At 45.1% G+C, this 20,685-nt stretch overlaps 2 protein-coding genes across 13 annotated transcripts in view; both read left to right on the top strand.

Moving 5' to 3' along the window:
* LOC135511151 (zinc finger MIZ domain-containing protein 1-like) overlaps positions 1–13,300 on the top strand; it is a 274,149-nt gene extending 260,849 nt beyond the window's left edge. For 11 of the 12 annotated variants that reach the window (XM_064932731.1, XM_064932728.1, XM_064932729.1 and 8 more), the window contains 11 exons: positions 2,185–2,395; positions 3,398–3,476; positions 3,647–3,778; positions 4,155–4,260; positions 6,157–6,317; positions 6,828–6,895; positions 7,781–7,849; positions 8,017–8,285; positions 8,444–8,649; positions 9,057–9,341; positions 9,848–13,300. In XM_064932731.1, coding sequence (XP_064788803.1) covers positions 2,185–2,395; positions 3,398–3,476; positions 3,647–3,778; positions 4,155–4,260; positions 6,157–6,317; positions 6,828–6,895; positions 7,781–7,849; positions 8,017–8,285; positions 8,444–8,649; positions 9,057–9,341; positions 9,848–9,955 — 1,694 coding nt within the window. In that variant the 3' untranslated portion in view covers positions 9,956–13,300. The remainder of the gene's footprint in view (positions 1–2,184; positions 2,396–3,397; positions 3,477–3,646; positions 3,779–4,154; positions 4,261–6,156; positions 6,318–6,827; positions 6,896–7,780; positions 7,850–8,016; positions 8,286–8,443; positions 8,650–9,056; positions 9,342–9,847) is intronic. The other variant, XM_064932734.1, reaches the window with a different exon arrangement.
* A 1,771-nt stretch (positions 13,301–15,071) lies between these two features.
* ppifa (peptidylprolyl isomerase Fa) lies at positions 15,072–20,070 on the top strand. The gene is made up of 6 exons (XM_064932725.1): positions 15,072–15,271; positions 15,846–15,876; positions 16,016–16,104; positions 16,901–16,997; positions 18,694–18,769; positions 18,880–20,070. Exons 1-6 carry the CDS (start codon positions 15,128–15,130, stop codon positions 19,013–19,015), a joined length of 573 nt encoding a protein of 190 aa, XP_064788797.1. The 5' UTR covers positions 15,072–15,127; the 3' UTR covers positions 19,016–20,070.
* Positions 20,071–20,685: the final 615 nt, after the last annotated feature.

Raw genomic sequence — 20,685 nt, 5'->3', positions numbered from 1 at the left:
CGGAGGCATTGTCATGCTGAAACAGGAAAGGGCCTTCTCCAAACTGTTGCCACAAATTTGGAAGAACAGAATCATCTAGAATGTCATCGTATGCTGTAGTGTTAAGATGTCCCTTCACTGGAACTGAGGGGCCTATCCCGAACCATGAAAAACAGCTCCAGACCATTATTCCTCCTCCACCAAACGTTACAGTTAGCACTGTGCATTGGGGAAGGTAGCGTTCTCCTGGAATCCACCAAACCCATATTCGTCTGTCGTACTGCCAGATGGTGAAGCGTGATCACTCCAGAGAATGCGTTTCCACTGAGTCCAATGGCGGCGATGACCCATTTAATAAAGCTCCCAACGAACAGTTCTTGTGCTGACGTTGTTTCCAGAGGCAGTTTGGAACTCGGTAGTGAGTGTTGCAACCGAGGACAGACAATTTTTATGCTCTACGCATTTCAGCACTCGGCGGTCCTGTTTTGTGAGCTTGTGTGGCCTACCACTTCTCGGCTGAGCCGTTATTGCTCCTAGATGTTTCCACTTCATAATAAAAACACTTAAATAAATAAAAAGGACCGGGGCAGCTCTGGCAGGGCAGAAATTTGACCAACTGACAACAATCTCTCCCTCAACGTGAGCAAGAGAAAGGAGCTGAGTGTGGACTACACGGAAAGGAGGACCGAACACGCCCCCATTCACATCGACAGGGCTGTAGTGGAGCGGGTTGAGAGTTTCAAGTTCCTTGGTGTCCACATCCCCAATAAACTATCATGATCCAAACACACCAAGACAGTCGTGAAGAGAGCACGACAACACCTTTTTCCCTCCAGGAGACTGAAAGGATTTGGCAAGGGTCCCCAGATCTTCAAAACGTTATACAGCTGCACCATCAAGAGCATCCTGACTGGTTGCATCACTGCCTGGTATGGCAACAGCTCGGCATCTGACCATAAGGCGCTGCAGAGGGCGGTGTGTACGGCCCAGTACATCAGTGGGGCCAAGCTTCCTGCCACTCAGGACCTATACACTAGGCGGTGTCAGAAGAAGCCCCAAAAATGGTCAAAGACTCCAATCACCCAAGTCATAGACTGTTCTCTCTGCTACCGCCCGGCAAGCGGTACCGGAGAGCCAAGTCTAGGTCCAAAGGTTTCCATAACAGCTTCTACCCCCAAGCCATAAGACTGCTGAACAATTAATCAAATGGCCACCTGGACTATTTACATTGACCCCCCCCCCCCCCCCCTCCTGTTTATTATCCTTGCATAGTCACTAAACCCCTACCTACATGACTTGGTACTGGTACCCCCTGTATATATAGCCTTGTTATTTTAGTGTGTTACTTTTTATTAGATGTTTTACTTTAGTTTATTTAGTAAATATATTCTTAACTCTATTTCTTGAACTGCATTGTTGGTTAAGGGATTTCACGGTAAGATTTGATTTGATTCAATTTGATTTGTTGGAAAGGTGGCATCCTATGACGGTGCCACGTTGAAAGTCACTGAGTTCTTCTGTAAGACCATTCTACTGACAATGTTTGTCTATGGAGATTACATGGCCGTGTGCTTGATTTTATACATCTGCCAGCAACGGTGTGGCTGAAGTAGTCAAATCCATTCATTTGAAGGGGTGTCCACATACTTTTGTATATATAGTGTCTATGAATGTACAGTATGGAATTATACACACACACACACACACACACACAGACACACACACACACACACACACACACACAGCAGAGCTATTCCATGCTGTCATTAGCTCCTTAGATACCTGTGGCTGAAAATACAACAACACCTGTCCAACAAGTATTAGCTGAACATTACAATACTGAGGCACGACTAGTCCACTACATCACCAGGGTTAGGCTCAATTCCTTTTCAATTCAGGAAGTACAATGAAACTACATTTCCAATTCTCTTCAATGCTTTTTAATTGGGAACATTTGGAATTGGAATTAGTTTTACTTTCTGAATTGACTGGAAATAAAATGGATTTGAGCCCAACCCCGAGCACTACTACATGCTGCCCTGATACATGGCTGTTGTTGACTCCTATCGCATCTAACCATAGGAATGTACAGCCACGTGTTAGTCAGGGTAATACCACCCAGTGATATCCCGGTGCCCCAGCCACTGTCTACTGTATGTGTGACTGTTAATCAACCAGTATACAACTCTAACCCCACTACCACAGATACCACAGATACATTTAAACGGAAAGCTGACGTCCTATCTTCCTGTCCTGTCTCTCCGCTCCAATCAGCCAATCCCAACGAGGAGCTGCGGTTGACCTTCCCGGTCCGGGACGGCGTGGTATTGGAACCTTTCCGGTTGGAACACAACCTCGCCGTCAGTAATCACGTCTACCACCTGCGACCGTCGGTACATCAGACCCTCATGTGGAGGTGAGATATGGAGAGACAGACACACACATTCGACCGTCCATGGAGTCTTTTTCTGTACCTCTACAAATGTTCTTCCTCTAATAGAATGGCCTATCCATGGCAACCATGATGTTAACATTCCCTGGACAATATTGACCAATTGCAGTCCTGAGAATGTAACCTTTTACTGCAGTGGGCAAAATCAGGCTCACACACAGTGTGGTTCTTGGTAGTCTTAAACAAATCTACCTTGAAACTAAAGTATCCACCTCAGAGACAGTGTGGTTCTTGGTAGTCTTCATCAAATCTACTTTGAAACTAAAGTATCCACCTCACACACAGTGTGGTTCTTGGTAGTCTTAAACAAATCTACCTTGAAACTAAAGTATCCACCTCAGACACAGTGTGGTTCTTGGTAGTCTTAATCAAATCTACTTTGAAACTAGTCTTAAACAAATCTACTTTGAAACTAAAGTATCCACCTCACACACAGTGTGGTTCTTGGTAGTCTTAAACAAATCTACTTTGAAACTAAAGTATCCACCTCAGAGACAGTGTGGTTCTTGGTAGTCTTAAACAAATCTACTTTGAAACTAAAGTATCCACCTCACACACATGGTTATGGACTTAAAAAAGTAAGACACCTGTAGAGTTGAAATGTATTCCATTTTTAGTTTGCATCCAAATATTAGACAACACAGAAGACACAGAAATATAATTAAACCGTTTGACATAGAAACACTGGATTTTCGCTGTTTAAATGTTTATTTTATTTATGAATAATGACATTACGAATAATATGAGTAACAAAGAGGGAGCTTTTGGTCATTGACTGCAGGAAAGGTCTACGGAACTTTCAACTAAGCTTATTACCAACCCTCGACCAACTGAATCAGGTGTGCTGGTGCTGGGCTGGAACAAAACTGTGCAGTCCTGGCTGGGTGTGCATGAGGAGTGGATTCAGAAAAACTATTTTGTATTTGGCTATATTGACCTCTGCCCTTTGCTCTTTGACCCCACTAGGTCAGACCTGGAGCTTCAGTTCAAGTGTTACCACCACGAGGACCGACAGATGAACACTAACTGGCCTGCCTCCGTCCAGGTCAGCACACACACACACACACACACACACACACACACACACACACACACACACACACACACACACACACACACACACACACACACACACACAAACTCTCATTCATTCAGAAACACACACACACATGGTCACACGTGTACACACACACAAGCTGTCCTTCTTCCTTCCAGGTCAGTGTCAACGCCACGCCCCTGACCATCGAGCGAGGCGACAACAAGACATCCCATAAACCCTTGCACCTGAAGCAAGTGTGCCAGCCCGGCAGAAACACCATCCAGATCACTGTCACTGCCTGCTGCTGTGTGAGTACACCATCCAGATCACTGTCACTGCCTGCTGCTGTGTGAGTACACCATCCAAAAGAACATGAAAAAAAGAAAAGAAAAGAACAAAGGATACAAGGGAAATGTTAAATAACATCTGGCTTAATGTTTTAAACTCTTTGTAACTACCCCTGTTGCATATAAACTTGGCAGTGGTTATTCAGTTGAATTTCTGTTATATGGTCGGTCAACATAGCGATGCTATGATTGGTTGAGACACTCTGTGCTGTGATGTGTACAGAAGGTGTAGAAGCTAACACACTATAGTAGAACTACTGCTGTCTGTAGAGAATTCACTGTTCGTGACCCACTCTTTATTTAGGTCTCTGTCTTCATGTATTTTCTCTATGTGCAGTCGCACCTGTTTGTGCTGCAGCTGGTCCACAGGCCTTCAGTCCGCTCCGTCCTGCAAGGGCTCCTGAAGAAGAGACTCCTGCCTGCAGAACACTGCATCACCAAGAGTATGTTACTATTGCTATACTGCTGTTGTAGTAGGGCATCTACCCTGTTTAACTGTAACTCTGACTCCTGCCTGCAGAACACTGCATCACCAAGAGTATGATACTATTGCTATACTGCTGTTGTAGTAGGGCATTTACCCTGTTTAACTGTAACTCTGACTCCTGCCTGCAGAACACTGCATCACCAAGAGTATGATACTATTGCTATACTGCTGTTGTAGTAGGGCATTTACCCTGTTTAACTGTAACTCTGACTCCTGCCTGCAGAACACTGCATCACCAAGAGTATGATACTATTGCTATACTGCTGTTGTAGAAGGGCATTTACCCTGTTTAACTGTAACTCTGACTCCTGCCTGCAGAACACTGCATCACCAAGAGCATGTTACCATTTCTATGCTGTACTATACTACAACTATAATATACTGTACTATACTACTACTTTCCTACCTTTACATCAATCTTCTGTGCAAGAATATGCCATCAGTCAAATCAAATTGAATTAGTCACATGCGCCGAATACAACAGGTGTAGTAGACCTTACAGTGAAATGCTTACTTACAAGCCCCTAACCAACATTGCCATTTAGAAAATATGAATCAGAATAAGAAATAAAAGTAATAAATTATTAAAGAGCAACCTCCCTCCTTTCCCCTCCCTCCCTCCCTCCTCCCTCCTTTCCCCTCCTCCCTCCCTCCTTTCCCCTCCCTCCCTCCTCCCTCCTTTCCCCTCCTCCCTCCTTTCCCCTCTTTCCTTTCCCCTCCTCCCTCCTTTCCCCTCCCTCTCTCCCTCCCTCCTTTCCCCTCCCTCTCTCCTCTCTCCTCCCTCCTTTCCCCTCCCTCCTTTCCCCTCCCTCCCTCTTTCCTTTCCCCTCCCTCCTTCCTTTCCCCTCCCTCTCTCCTTTCCCCTCCCCCTCCCTCCTTTCCCCTCCCTCTTTCCTTTCCCCTCCCTCCTTCCTTTCCCCTCCCTCCCCTCTCCTTTCCCCTCCCCCTCCCTCCTTTCCCCCTCCCTCTCTCCTTTCCCCTCCCTCCATCCTTCCTTTCCCTCCCTCTCTCCTTTCCCCTCCCCTCCCTCCTTTCCCCTCCCTCCCTCCCTCCTTTCCCCTCCCCCTCCCTCCTTTCCCCTCCCCCTCCCTCCTTTCCCCTCCCCTCCCTCCTTTCCCCTCCCCCTCCTTTCCCCCTCCCTCCCTCCCTCCTTTCCCCTCCCCCTCCCTCCTTTCCCCTCCCTCCCTCCCTCCTCCCTCCTTTCCCTCCCTCCCTCCCTCCCTCCTTTCCTCTCCCTCCTCCCTCATTTCCCCTCCCTCCTTTCCCCTCCCTCCTTCCTTTCCCCTCCCTCCCTTCTCCCTCCTTTCCCCTCCCTCCCTCATCCCTCCTTTCCCCTCCCTCCCTCCTTTCCTCTCCCTCCTCCCTCATTTCCCCTCCCTCCTTTCCCCTCCCTCCCTCCCTTCCCCTCCCTCCCATCTCCCTCCTTTCGCCTCCCTACTTACCCCCTCCCTCCCTCATCCCTCCTTTCCCTCCCCTCTCTCTCTCTCTCCTTTCCCCTCCCTCCCTCCTCTCTCCTTTCCCCTCCCTCCCTCCCTCCCTCCTCCCTCCTTTCCCCTCCCTCATACCTCCTTTCCCCTCCCTCCCTCCTCCCTCCTTTCCCCTCCCTCCTCTCTCCTTTCCCCTCCCTCCTCCCTCCCTCATCCCTCCTTTCCCCTCCCTCCCTCCTCCCTCCTTTCCCCTCCCTCCTCTCTCCTTTCCCCTCCCTCCTCTCTCCTTTCCCCTCCCTCCCTCCCCTCCCTCCTTTCCCCTCCCTCCTCCCTCCTTTCCCCTCCCTCCCTCATCCCTCCTTTCCCCTCCCTCCCCCCCCCTCCCTCCTTTCCCCTCCCTCCTCCCTCCTTTCCCCTCCCTCCAGTTAAGAGAAACTTCAGCAGCGTAGTGGCCTCGTCGGGTAACACCAGTCTAAACGGAGAGGACGGCGTTGAGCAGACCGCCATCAAAGTCTCCCTCAAATGTCCAATCACCTTCAGGCGCATCCAGCTGCCTGCCAGGGGGCATGACTGCAAACACGTACAGGTAGGATGGAAGGAAAGGGTATGTTTTTTATACACACATTGCCTATCTTATAGGGCTGCAGGTAGCCTAGCGGTTAAGACCGTTGGGACAGTAAACGAAAGGTTGCTGGTTTGAACCCCCAAGCCGTCTAAGTGAGCAATCTGTCAATGTGCCCTTGAGCAAGGCACTTAACCCTAACTGTAAGTCTCTGGATAAGAGTGTCTGCTAAATGACTAACATGTAAATGGAGTATATTTTACAAAGGACACGGGTTTCCGCTGACTGTGTACCTAGACCAGGAAAGTCTAGACCAGGAAAGTCTGGACCAGGAAAGTCTTTATAGCTCAAGTTGTTCAGTGAACCACACTGTGATTCGTAAACTTGCCTGAGACCTGAAGACTCATGTTAGCTCCCAGAGCTAATGCTTTAGCTCAGTGGGCTAACCTGGTCTTGAAGCAATACACCTGACAGATCATACAATATTCCCCTGTTTAGGAAATACATGACTCTGATAAGTGTTTTGTCTTCCAGTGTTTTGATCTGGAGTGGTATCTGCAGCTGAACTGTGAGAGGGGGACGTGGAGGTGTCCTGTGTGCAAGTATGTGGTGACCATTTCCAAACTATGTTTTGTCAATGAAGTTATCTCCTCTTTGAATGAGTTAAAATAATGCCTCTCTCGCCCTCTCTCTCTCTCTCCCTCCCCCTCCATCTCTCTCCCTCCCCCTCCATCTCTCTCTCTTGCCCCCCTCCATCTCTCTCCCTCCCCCTCCATCTCTCTCCCTCCCCCTCCATCTCTCTCCCTCCCCCTCCATCTCTCTCTCACCCTCCATCTCTCTCCCTCCCCCTCCATCTCTCTCTCTCCATCTCTCTCCCCTCCATCTCTCTCCCTCCCCCTCCATCTCTCTCTCTCCATCTCTCTCCCCGCATCTCTCTCCCCTCCATCTCTCCCTCCCCCTCCATCTCTCTCCCTCCCCCTCCATCTCTCTCCCTCCCCTCCATCTCTCTCTCTCACCCTCCATCTCTCTCCCTCCCCCTCCATCTCTCTCTCCATCTCTCTCCCCTCCATCTCTCTCCCTCTCCCTCCATCTCTCTCTCTCCATCTCTCTCCCCGCATCTCTCTCCCCTCCATCTCTCTCTCCCCCTCCATCTCTCTTGCCCCCTCCATCTCTCTCCCTCCCCCTCCATCTCTCTCTCTCCATCTCTCTCCCTCCATCTCTCTCTCTCCATCTCTCTCCCCTCATCTCTCTCTCCCCTCCATCTCTCTCTCCCCTCCATCTCTCTTTCCCCCCAACTCTCTCCCCTCTCCTCTCCTTCCTCCACTCCTCTCTCTCACTCCCCTCCATCTCTCTCCCTCCCCCTCCCCTCTCTCTCCATCTCTCTCTCCCCTCCATCTCTCTTTCCCCCTCCATCGCTCTTCCCTCTCCTCTCCTTCCTCCACTCCTCTCTCTCACTCCCCTTCCTCCCTCCCTCTTTCTCATCGCAGTAAAACTGCATTGTTAGAGGGTTTAGAGGTGGACCAGTACATGTGGGGAATCCTCAACGCCATTCAGAAGTATGTATTATTCTTCCTTATTACTAATAATAGTTATTGTTATTATTATTAACCTGCAGTGCTTAAATGTTATTTTCCACTATTCCCAATATCACTACCATACTGGACTTTTCCACTTCCTCCGTAATATCGGAATGTATAAAAATGTCCCCTTCCTTTTCCCGTAGTTTGGAGTTTGAGGAGGTGACCATTGACCCAACGTGTAGCTGGCGGCCGGTGCCCATCAAGTCTGACCTCCATATTAAAGAAGACCCTGATGGACCGCTGGCCAAACGCTTAAAGACCATGAGCCCCTCCCAGATGACCATGCCCAACGTCATGGAGATGATCGCCCAGCTGGGCCCTGGCCCCTCCCATTACCCATCAGGCCCTGCTCAGCATGGGGGAGGCGGCACCGGGGGAAACCCAGGGGAGTACGGTGGCCCCAGAGGCCCAGGTAATGACCATTTTCAGAATTCAGATATTGCATTTACATTTTAAATGTTTGTTATTTAGTAGTAGTTGTAGTTATTATTATTGTAGTTATTATTGTTAGTAGTTGTTATTTAGTAGACACTCTTATCCAGAACAACTACTGTTTTTCTGTGCTGCTAGGCAACAATTACCACGGCCACGGGAACTTTGACTTCCCCCACGGTAACCCCTCAGGCGTGGGAGGAGGTGGTGGAGGTGGACTGAGAGGGGGAGGAGGATCCCCCATGAGTGACTTTATCAACCCCCCTCAGCTGTCCCACCTCCCAGACGTTCCTGTGGTTCTCCTATCCCAGGACAAGCCCCTCAGCCACGGCATCAACGACCCCGTAAGTCCCCTACACCTCCACCACCAACCACCAGGGCTCATACCAGAGTTGTTGAATAACCTCATAGAAAAAGTCAAATACCCACATCCAAACATTTCCCAGGTGCAGGTACAAAAAGTGTTGTACGAAAGGAATAGTAATACTTGCACAATGATCTCGTATAGGTTGTTGTAATTTTGTAAGACCTGTCAAAGAAAAGCACTGATCTGGATGACGTTAGCATTGGCATTGTGCACAGCGTGTCTTGGCAGTCTTGCTCATGTCACCCTCTGTACGTCAGCTCCGAGCTTACTTTAAACCACACTCCTTTCTCTGTCTCTCTCTTTCTCTCCATCCCTCCTTCCCTATCTCTCTCCTCCATATCTCTCTCTCTCTCTGTCTCCCTCCCTATCTCTCTCTCTCCTCAGATGTCTCATCCTTCCACCACTGATCAGCACCATAATTCCATGCAACAGCAGAGCGCACACGTGCCTCCTCACCCCAACAGCCAGTCGTTACATCACGGTGGCAGCCAAGCAGGGCAGTCGTTGCATCACAGCAGCCAATCGTTGCAGCCCCCTCGCCAGCAGGCCCCAACTCCCCAACAGCAGCAAGGCCAGAACAGTCGCCCGCATGGCGATATGAACTTTAACCACTCGTCCTCGGGCATCGAAGGTCAAATTAGTGGTGACATGCCTGAGCCCTCCCTAGATGTAAGTGTGACATCATTGTGACATTGTTGTGACATCGTGCTTACGGATGCGAACATCATTTAAGTAGCGTTAGCATCGTCTGCTAAACCTTATCTCATTGTGAGTGCAACCCAGGATCCTTGGGACGGCCGTTCCCTAAATCCTAACCATAACCCTTACCTAACCTTAACTCTCACACATAACTATTTTACATTTCAACTTCAATGGGGTAAGGTCAGAGTTGGGACGTCCCAAGGATTCTGGATAGCAAGGACCCTTTACTCATTGCCTAACTATGGTTTGATGGTAAAAGTCAACTGCTATAGTATGTTCATACCTTTAGTTGTTTAAATGGACTCTTTGGATAGAAGTGAGAAGTCTAATGACAATGCGTATCTCTTCCCTTATATCTTTCTCTCTCGCTCCATCTCTCTCACTCTCGCTCTCTTTCTCTCTCGCTCTCTCTCTTCCTCTCCCCCCCCCCCCTCTTCCTTTCTTTCCCTCCCTCCCTCTCTCTTTCTCTACAGCTGCTTCCAGAGCTGGCCAACCCAGACGAGCTCCTGTCCTATCTGGATCCTCCAGACCTCCCCTCCAACAGCAACGATGACCTCCTCTCCCTCTTCGAGAACAATTAACCTTTCACCTCCCTCACCGCTCGAGCCGAACCCAAACCTTCTCCACAGACAGACACACACACCACAGGGTGTGTCCAACCAGCTGGACTCTCCATAGAGTCCATAGACACACCGTCGTCCTCATATGGACTGGTAGTGGGGACATCGTCAAGTCACACACACACACAAACAAAGACGTGTAGGTGGCATAGGAGCAACGCTGAGGTCATCTGTCAGAACATGAGGCGATGATGAGGATGACAGGGAGTGGACACTGTGTGTGACAGAGTTTGGAAACAGGAAATGCACTCATGACCTCACTTCCTCTTCCTCACACACACTCTTCCTCGTGTAAAGACTCTTTACACTGCTCCGCTGTGGAGCTCCTCCGGCCGACAACATCGACGGCCATGTCGGTTGTCTACCCCTTCAGTGATATTTTATCTCTTGTCTTTTCCAACTTAAACTGTGCAGCTAATAATCACGTTCTATGTGTAGGACGTCACACAGGCCGAACTCTCTGTGTGAGCTTTTAGGGAAAAGTGTTGTAGCATTTTGTATCGTCCTTATTTCCCCCTTATACAAAAAAAAAGGAAAAAAAATACATGAATAGGGAAGAAAAGTCATCTTCTTGTCCTGGCCAGTGTTTATATCTATCCTCTTTTGACGTGTGTTCTTCCAAGCCCTGACCCCCTGAGACCACAGCCTTTAACCCCTGACCTTTGACCTACAGTGTGTTCTTATAACCTCTGACCTTTAGCTCATAGTGTGTATTTCCAACGGGACGTCCGTCATCACTGGGTACCTACCATCCAGTCTAACTGAAGCACAACCGACGGTGGGTCACACCACACCACATGGCAGGCAGAGCCCTGGGAGGAGAGACCAAGGCCTGTGGATGAGGATCCTAACCTCGCTAGCTAGCCCACCCAGTCTACATAAGAATCAGCACTGTTAACTCTATTCAGTCTGTCTATCGCCCCCCTCCAATGTTGTTCAAGTTTCTCTTCCCTGGTGTTACAGTACAATGCCATATCGGACAGTGGGCTATGCAAAAGTATGTTTTACAAAAACATTTGTTTTGGCTTAGAATGATGGAGAAGTATGTGTGTATCTGTGTGTGTATGTGCTAGAGAAAGAGTGAGGATGAGAGTGATAGAAAAAGAGAAGTACAGAGTCCGTCCTTATTTAGTCTATCATAGAGACACAGCTAGTGTTGCAAAAGATAGTCGGCCATTCTAATAGAGCCAGATCCCTCTTTAACGTGAGACTTCCTCTGTTCTACAGGCCTGCAATTGCTCCTGTAACCATACTGTGTGGTGTTAAGAAGTGCATGTGTGCCAATGGTCTTTGTTCTAGATTAGCCAGAAACATTCTAGCCATTGCATTTTTTTATCATGATTTTATTTGACATTTTCTTGCAAAGGAATGATTTTGGCTACTGTCCAGCTTTTTTCTTTTCATGTTTGTTTCATTTCTACTGTTCATTGGAAAATGGCCATGCGTGATGCATCACCAAAGTTATCCTACAGTTTGTAGAAGGAGTTAGCTTGGACATCTACTATAATGTAAGAATAATATGGTCTAAGGCACTGCATCTCAGTGCTGGAGGCGTCACTACAGACCCTGGTTAGATTCCAGGGTGTATCACAACCGGTCGTGATTTGGAGTATCATGGGGCGGCTCACAATTGGCCCAGCGTCTTCCGGGTTAGGGTTTGGCCGGGGTAGGCCGTCATTGTAAATAAGAATATGTTCTTAACTGACTTGCCTAGCTAAATAAAGGTTACACAATACATCAAAACCATACACTTAGGGAGCCCATCAAAAAGTGTTCTGAACAGATGTGTGGTTGCACTGCATTTCCTATGTCTTGTTACTGTTAAACTGTATTTTGTCAACTTTTGTTCAAAAGGAGCCACAATGGTTTATAAAGACAATACTTTAAAATGGTTGCCATCCTGACAATATATGCTTTAAAAATGTTTGCTAATGTATTGGGGAAAAGTAGAGGAAAGTGACTTGACCCTGTATCATTTTTGTTTAAATCAAGTCTAAATTGTAATACCCTCTGGAATTGAATGTGAGTTATTTTTTATTTTTGTGAATCCTGTTTTGTACAACACAAGATCATCATGCGTATTATTCTATCCTCGTAGCATTTTTGATATTGTTCTCCTATTTTAAGTTATTTTCTGTAATTATTCAGTGACTGTGAGAATAATCATAATTTGGTTTACTTCAGATCATGTAGGCTACTAAATGAAATTGAAGAATTCTCAATCGGTGGATATTTTTAGGACTTAAGAATGATCCCCAACGCTGGTTGAATCACCTGAATGCAACTGACCCTACGATATTTTAGTCTGTCTGTCTGTCTGTGTCTTGTTCTGTTTGTTGAAGACAATGCACTGCCACAGTGAGGTATTTTAACTCCCCTGCCCTGTCTGTAGATCTGTGTAGACATGATGCTGAAGTCTGGTCTATCAACATTACTCTCGATACGCCTTGTCCGAGGTTCAGGCTCCACACCAAACTGTAGATGTACAGTCAATGGACAAAAGTGGAGTGTGTTAGTTAGAGGGTGCAATGTATTTTCATTTAAAGAAAATGGGAGATGTGATCCCCTGCCCTCTGTTTTCTGTCACTAACATGCAGGAATAGGGTCTGGAGGGTCTCTGAGGGATGCATGTACATAGTGTAAATGACAGATAGAGATACATTAACTTACAGAAATGTAGACATTTTCGCCACACGGGGCAATGATGCGCATTGTGTATTTAGAATTTGTAAAGTTTGCATCCTCCTGTCAGAAGAGACTGTTGAATTGTGGGAAATGGAGTCTGTGTTTGATAGTCTGTACAGCCCTCTGTCTCCAACCACATGTTTATTCATGTAAGATACTTTATCTACTTCTCAAACATGGGGGTGTTGGAAAAGGAGAAAAAAAAGAAACATTTGTTTCCCTTTGTGTAAAACTTCTGTGTATTTCTCTATTACTTGTGTACTTTATAAAGGTGCTACTACAACAACATAATAAAGATAATTTTGAGGAATAAATCGGGACGTGGGAACCATGAGTGGTTCCTAAAGATTGTTGATACCAAATTTACAGTTTGTACAATTTTGGCAAATTTACAGTTTTTACACAATTAGGCATAAAATATTACTTCCAAGGTACAATCTGAAGTGATTGGCACACCAAGTGGCAGTTGTCTTTTTTGTTTTGTACATTCTGTGTACAGTCATTTCATATTCTAAACTGGTCAGAAAAAAATGAATTGTGATTTTTAGTCTTGCAAAACTGTATGTAGTTAGATGACGTGACATCCTAATATTTATCTAATAAATATGTATTCAGATGAAACTCGTGATCTTGGTTTTCTAATACATCTTAAGTTCTATGCCCTATGTAACTTTAACCACGTTAAATGCATCAACCACCAGACAAAATCACAGTGGAGAATTCTGCATCTATCAAGACCAACTGACAGTCAAGTCAGTATAAAGACCCTTTATAATAAGGCTCTCACAAGCAAAACACACATTACATGCATGCACCCTTTGAAATTAGCCTAAAAAGGAAGAGGCTGTTTATAACACATAGTTATTTAACTCATCAAATCAAATTTATTTATATAGCCCTTCTTACATCAGCTGATATATCAAAGTGCTGTACAGAAATCCAGCCTAAAACCCCAAACAGCAAGCAATGCAGGTGTAGAAGCACGGTGGCTAGGAAAAACTCCCTAGAAAGGCCAAAATCTATGAAGAAACCTAGAGAGGAACCAGGCTATGAGGGGTGGCCAGTCCTCTTCTGACTGTGCCGGGTGGAGATTATAACAGAACATGGCCAAGATGTTCAAATGTTCATAAATGACCAGCAGGGTCAAATAATAATAATCACAGTCGTTGTCGAGGGTGAAACTGGTCAGCACCTCAGGCGTAAATGTCGGTTGGCTTTTCATAGCCGATCATTGAGAGTATCTCTGCCGCTCCTGTCGTCTCTAGAGAGTTGAAACAGCAGGTCTGGGACAGGTAGCACGTCCGGTGAACAGGTAAGGGTTCCATAGCTGCAGGCAGAACAGTTGAAACTGGAGCAGCAGCACGGCCAGGTGGACTGGGGACAGCAAGGAGTCATCATGCCAGGTCGTCCTGAGGCATGGTCATAGGGCTCAGGTCCTCTGAAAGAAAGAGAAAGAAAATTAGAGAGAGCATACTTACATTCACACAGGACACCAGATAAGACAGAAAAGGAGAAATAACAGACTGACCCTAGCCCCCCGACACATAAACTACTATATTGGAGGCTGAGACAGGAGGGGTCAGGAGACACTGTGGCCCCATCCGATGATACCCTCGGACAGGGCCAAACAGGCAGGATATAACCCCACCCACGTTGCCAAAGCACAGCCCCCACACCACTAGAGGGATATCTTCAACCACCAACTTACCATCCTGAGACAAGGCCGAGTATTGCCCACAAAGATCTCAACCCAGACAGGAAGGCCACGTCAGTGACTCTACCCACTCAAGTGACACACCCCTCCCCGGGATGACATGTATGAGCCTTGTATAAACTGAATGGGGGTGAGGGGATTATCTAAATTATATAACATTGTTTTAAGGTCATACCAAGGATCATTTTGTTATTTTTAAGACCCCTTGAAGTAATAAAACATGTATAAAACATTTATTTGAAATGTATCTAGCTTAAACGGATGGAATTTGATGGGGATTGTTTTGTTATGCTAATTAGATGTATATATTGGGGCTTTGATGGAGAGCGGAATAAGACATTGACAATTACAACGAAAATACTATTTAATATTGTAGACACAGAGATGTATTAATACTTTTCATGGACTAGCAGCAGTCTAAGTCACTGCATCTCAGTGCTAGAGGCGTCACTAGACACCCTGGTTCGAATCCAGGCTGTATCACAACCGGCCGTGATTGTGTCCCATTGGGCGGCGCATATTTGGCCCAGCGTCGTACGGGTTTGATCGTTGTAAGCTGTCATTGTTAATAAGAAGTTGTTCTTAACTGACTGCCCTAGTTAAATAGCGTTTAAATAAAAATACAAATCTGTTTATGTTCACAGCGTCATCATTCTGTGTCGCTGTTGGGGTCTTAGAGACGTCATGTGTACACACCCCCATCCTCAGAACTTCATGTTGACAACTATGCAAAGATGTTGCAAATGAAAAATCGTATAAAATATTGCTCTTTGGCAATTGCTGCGACCAGGTTGTTTTCGTCTGGACCCGTCAAGAATCCAGTCGTGTATTTTGACATCGCAGCTGACAACGAACCTCTGGGACGAATCATTATAGAGGTAGCTTGCTAACTAACGTAGCTAGCTAGCGTAGATGCTGACCCCGTAGCAAGCTAAATCTGACATTAGCCAGCTAACGTTACCTAAGTTAGCTACACAAAATAACAGTAAAAAGGCAGATACACATACCTACATAGAATAACGCTATTTTCTGCACAAGTTTACGGTTCATTTTACGGCATGTCCAGCAGAGCTTGCTTAGCTAGTTAAAATAGTTATCTAGCTAGCTAGATTGGTAGCCATGCTTAGTTGTTGAAGTAGCTAAGCCCATTCATTTGCAGTTGGCTTTAACTAGTCACACCCCTCTTTCTGCTAAAAGGATAATGAGCTGATTGGGTTGTTAAGATTGCTATGGCTAGTGTGTTCAACCAAGCATGTTCATGTAGAGAAAAGGGCAAAACTATCCAGTTAGCTTCTAGCAACAAAGGCTATTATCTAACTAGCTGGCTATCAATACATTGTTTAGACATAGAACACGACAGACTAGAAATAATCATGGGAACCAATCAATACATTAAACCTGCTTATCTACCTAACTAACCTGACATTGTCCTTTATTGACATTTCATTACAGTTGAATGCAGCTGCTGTGCCCAAAACAGCAGGTAAACATTGATTTGTGTTCTATAGAAATAGCCAGTCAATGAGACTTACCTGGACAATGACAACAAATAAAATACTGCACTGTATAACCTTACATTGTGTTTTACTTAGTAGTGAATTGATGTTGTTGTTTTCTGACAGAGAACTTTAGAGCACTGTGCACTGGGGAACATGGCTTTGGATACAAAGGATCAGTGTTCCACAGAGTGATTCCTGAGTTCATGTGTCAGGTACTGTATCCAGGCTTACCTTATCATAGAGCAGGGTTTCCCAAACTCGGACCTGGGGTCTTCCATGGGTGCACATGTTTGTTTTTGCCAGAGCACTACTCACTCAGCTGATTCAAATAATCAATGCTTGATGATGAGTTAATTATTTGAATCAGTTGTGTAGTACTAGTGCAAAAACTCAAATGTGCACCCATGGAAGACCCCAAGACTGAGTTTGGGAAACCTTGTCATAGAGAAACCTCTTTCTATGTAAACAGTCTTGTTTGGCTATCACTTTGACACTCTGTGTTCTGCAACGATTGAAATATTTTGGTCCCTCATTGAAATTGTATCTCTACTGTAGCGACCCTGTGTTTATAAGCTCTGATATCGACTCTGCCACTGCAGAATGCTTTTGTGACACAAGCGATGGTGCACAGGACTACGGGCCAAAAGGTTGAGGGTTTGCCGACCACTCCCAGACAAGCTCACTCTCCCTGCCTGTTTCATTACACTGGTGTCAGACATGATCGGACCCCACAGATGTGCTCGGCCGGTGATCACGTTCCAGTAAGGTGTCGTCCTGTTAAGGCTAGCCCGAGGACATGCTCTTTGAAAGGAGGGAGTAAGTGTAGTGACGCAGGACTTTTGGCCAGAAAGTTGAGGGTTTACCGACCACTGCGGACAAGCTCATTCTCCCTGCCTGTTTCATTACACTCCTATACGTGGACAGCCCTTATGAAGGTTGTATTTATTTACAATGTTGTGTGGTGGTGTTGTCTTAAAGTAAGAGCACTAACTCACTCTCTGCCCTCAGGGAGGAGATTTCACGCATCACAACGGGACTGGAGGGAAGTCCATATACGGGACCAAGTTTAAAGACGAGAACTTCAAACTGAAACACAACGGGCCAGGTATGTTGGATCACTAAACCAGCGAACTCCTCTGTCTCTGACCTCTGTTCCCTTAATCACACATTAGGGCCAAACTGAGCTGTACCGGGCTGATGTAAACTGGGCTGACGTAAACTGGGTTGAGCTGTACTGGGCTAGCCTGGTTATGCATCCACCGTTGTTGTTGGATCCATGCTGGATAAATTAGGGGGAAAATGTAATAGAAGACAGTAGACAATGGTTAGTTGACCCTAGTGTGTAAAACATGCGTTGAAGAGTTGTTGTAAGAATCTCCTCTCCACTAGATGGCGTTATTGACTACAAGAACAGGTTATTTCAATACGGTACAAATGACCTACTTTCCAAGCAAGTCAACATCCCATCTAGCATACAATTATTATTTTTTTACTAAACCTTAACCCCATGTTGATAAATGGACACTTCTTCAGCTCAGGGTGTGTTCTCTTGCACAATGACAACCTGGAAATAGACCTTTACCCAATCCAGATGTGTTCTAGCTGCTGCTCAATGCCCTACAGCCAGTTACCCCACAGTGTTCCTATCAATTTATTATGTTAAAGGACTTGATTCACAGAAACAAAGTTTGGAGAAATGGAAGCCTTGATAGTCATATTGTGTGTGTATATACACTGAATAAAAATATAAACTCAACATGTAAAGTGCTTGTCCCATGTTTCATGAGCTGGAAAAAAAACATCCCAGACATTTTTCATATGCACAAAAAGCTTATTTCACTCAAATGTTGTGCACAAATTTGTTAATATCCCTGTTAGTGAGAATTTCTCCTTTGCCAAGATAATCTGTCCACCTGATAGGTGTGGCATATCAAGAAGCTGATGAAACAGCATGATATTTACACAGGTGCACCTTGTGCTGGGGACAATAAAAGGCCATTTTAAAATGTGCTGTTTTGTCACAACAGAATGCCACAGATGTCTCAGGTTTTGAGGGAGAGTGCAATTGGCACTCTGATTGCAGGAATGTCCACCAGAGCTGTTGCCAGGGAATGTATTGTTAATTTCTCTACCATAAGCTGCCTCCAATGTGGTTTTAGAGAATTTGGCAGCACGTCCAACCAGCCTCACAACCGCAGACCATGTGTAACCATGCCAGCCCTCCACATCCGGCTTCTTCACCTATGGGATCATCTGAGGGATGGTCGGGGGGTGCTGAGGAGTATTTCTGTCTGTAATAGAGAAACTCATTCTGATTGGCTGGGCCTGGCTCCCCAGTGGGTGGTTATTTTGCCCTCACAGACTCACCCATGACTGCTCTCCTTCCCAGTTATGAAAAATCCATACATTAGGGCCTAATTTATTTATTTAAATGGACTGCTTTCCTTATATAAACTGTAACTCAGTAAAATCTTTGAAATTGTACAAATTACCTCAACTAACCTGTAGCCCCGCACATTGACTCGGTACCGGTACCCCAGAATATAGCCTCGTTATTGTTATTTTAATGTGTTGGTTATTATTGTTTATTTTTTATTTAGTCAATATTTTCTTAACTCTATTTATTGAACTGCATTGTTGGTTAAGGGCTTGTAAGTAAGCATTTCATGGTTGTATTCGGGATGTGTGACATACAATTGGATTTGATGTTGCGTTTTTATATTTTTGTTCAGTATACAATTGACAATGTACATGAATTAACTGGTACTATACTGCAAGCTCTGATGTTTCCTTTGTTTTAGGTATATTATCCATGGCAAATTCAGGGGCGAACACGAACGGTTCTCAGTTCTTCATCTGCACAGTTAAAACTGAATGGTAGGTTATGTTTTAGACACCGGTTAGACACACAGTTGTGTTTTAGAATAATTTTCATTTTGGTCAGCTTCACTGGTGACTGCACCTCTCTCTCTCTCCATCTCTCTCAGGTTGAATGATAAGCATGTGGTCTTTGGTCAGGTGAAGGAGGGCATGGAGGTAGTCTTCAAGATGGAATCCTTTGGTTGTCATGACGGTGGTGTGGTAAAGAAAATCGCCATCATGGACTGTGGGGAGATCAAGTAAAACACACAGACAGACAGGTTGGAGAAGGTCACTATGGACAACGACTCTTGGAAACGTCCAATTTTGTAAAAGTTTTTTAACTCTTCTGTTTTCCTCACCCAATTAAATAATGACAACCGCAAATACACCAGCTGTCTCTCATACATGTAGTCTCTTGTCAGGTGTCTCTCATACATGTAGTCTCTTGTCAGCTGTCTCTCATGCATGTAGTCTCTTGTCAGCTGTCTCTCATGCATGTAGTCTCTTGTCAGCTGTCCGTCATACATGTAGTCTATTGTCAGCTGTCTCTCATACATGTAGTCTATTGTCAGCTGTCTCTCATACATGTAGTCTCTTGTCAGCTGTCTCTCATACATGTAGTCTCTTGTCAGCTGTCTCTCATACATGTAGTCTCTTGTCAGCTGTCTCTCATACATGTAGTCTCTTGTCAGCTGTCTCTCATACATGTAGTCTCTTGTCAGCTGTCCGTCATACATGTAGTCTCTTGTCAGCTGTCCGTCATACATGTAGTCTCTTGTCAGCAGTCTCTCATACATGTAGTCTCTTGTCAGCTGTCTCTCATACATGTAGTCTCTTGTCAGCTGTCTCTCATACATGTAGTCTCTTGTCAGCTGTCTCTCATACATGTAGTCTCTTGTCAGCTGTCTCTCATACATGTAGTCTCTTGTCAGTTGTCTCTCATACATGTAGTCTATTGTCAGCTGGCCCTCATACATGTAATCTCATTGTCTTTGGACAATGTGTTCTCCCTTCACACACACACTTACTCTATAGCATTTATACTGTCTGTACTCATGACAACTTCTCATGTTCATAGCCTGTGCTTTACACATTCAAGAGTTGCTGTATGGAGAGGTTTGGACTTTGGAGTATTTCAACACTGGTACTAAGATACCTCTGAAATGGGTGCTTTTTATTCTAGATGTCACTAATATTTTTCTAAAGAAAATCATCTATAAACTATTTAAGGCATGTATGATGGACCCGACACCTATAGAATGTATAAAATAATGTTGTACATTTACTGCCAAATAAATCTATGTTTTTAGATTTTACTCTGTTGCTCAGTTTCATTGTGTCCTGCATGTCACCGTCACTAATTATTCATGCTTTTAAGACTTCCTGGTACGGATACCATGTCTTTTTTTAGACAGCAAGACCTCCACACAACTTCCTGTCCTTCAGAGCAGGATGTGACATCAAACATTTGGCTTCTATTTGTCCATGAATCCCCCTATACTGGAATATCAACTGGTTCATCTCACTTGGCTAGAAACAAAGCTGTAAAGGTCAATTTACTGGAAATAAGGTACACTTACTGGAATGAAACGCTAAGATTTCTACAGTAGAAGTGCATTGACTATTTGTGTTTTAGCTGCAGAAGTCAATCTACAGTTATACCATATTAGTATACAGGAATCCAGTCAGTAAAGAATGCTACAATAGCTAGTAGTGAATGAGCTATTGAAGTGTTCAGAATACAGATACAATATTTTATCAACTGTATGGTGTCAACTATTTTCTCAAAACCAGTAATTAAAGTATGACTTAAGTAGTTTTTGTTGGGGTATCTGTACTTTACTATTTATATTTTTGACAACTTTTACTTTTATTCCACTACATTCCTAAGGAAAATAAGACTTTTTACTCCCATACATTTTCCCTGACAC

The sequence above is a fragment of the Oncorhynchus masou genome, chromosome 23, assembly GCF_036934945.1.
Source record: "Oncorhynchus masou masou isolate Uvic2021 chromosome 23, UVic_Omas_1.1, whole genome shotgun sequence".
NCBI lineage: Eukaryota > Metazoa > Chordata > Actinopteri > Salmoniformes > Salmonidae > Oncorhynchus > Oncorhynchus masou.
The sequence above is the reverse complement of the archived record's forward strand: the minus strand, read 5'-3'. Positions and strand labels throughout refer to the sequence as shown.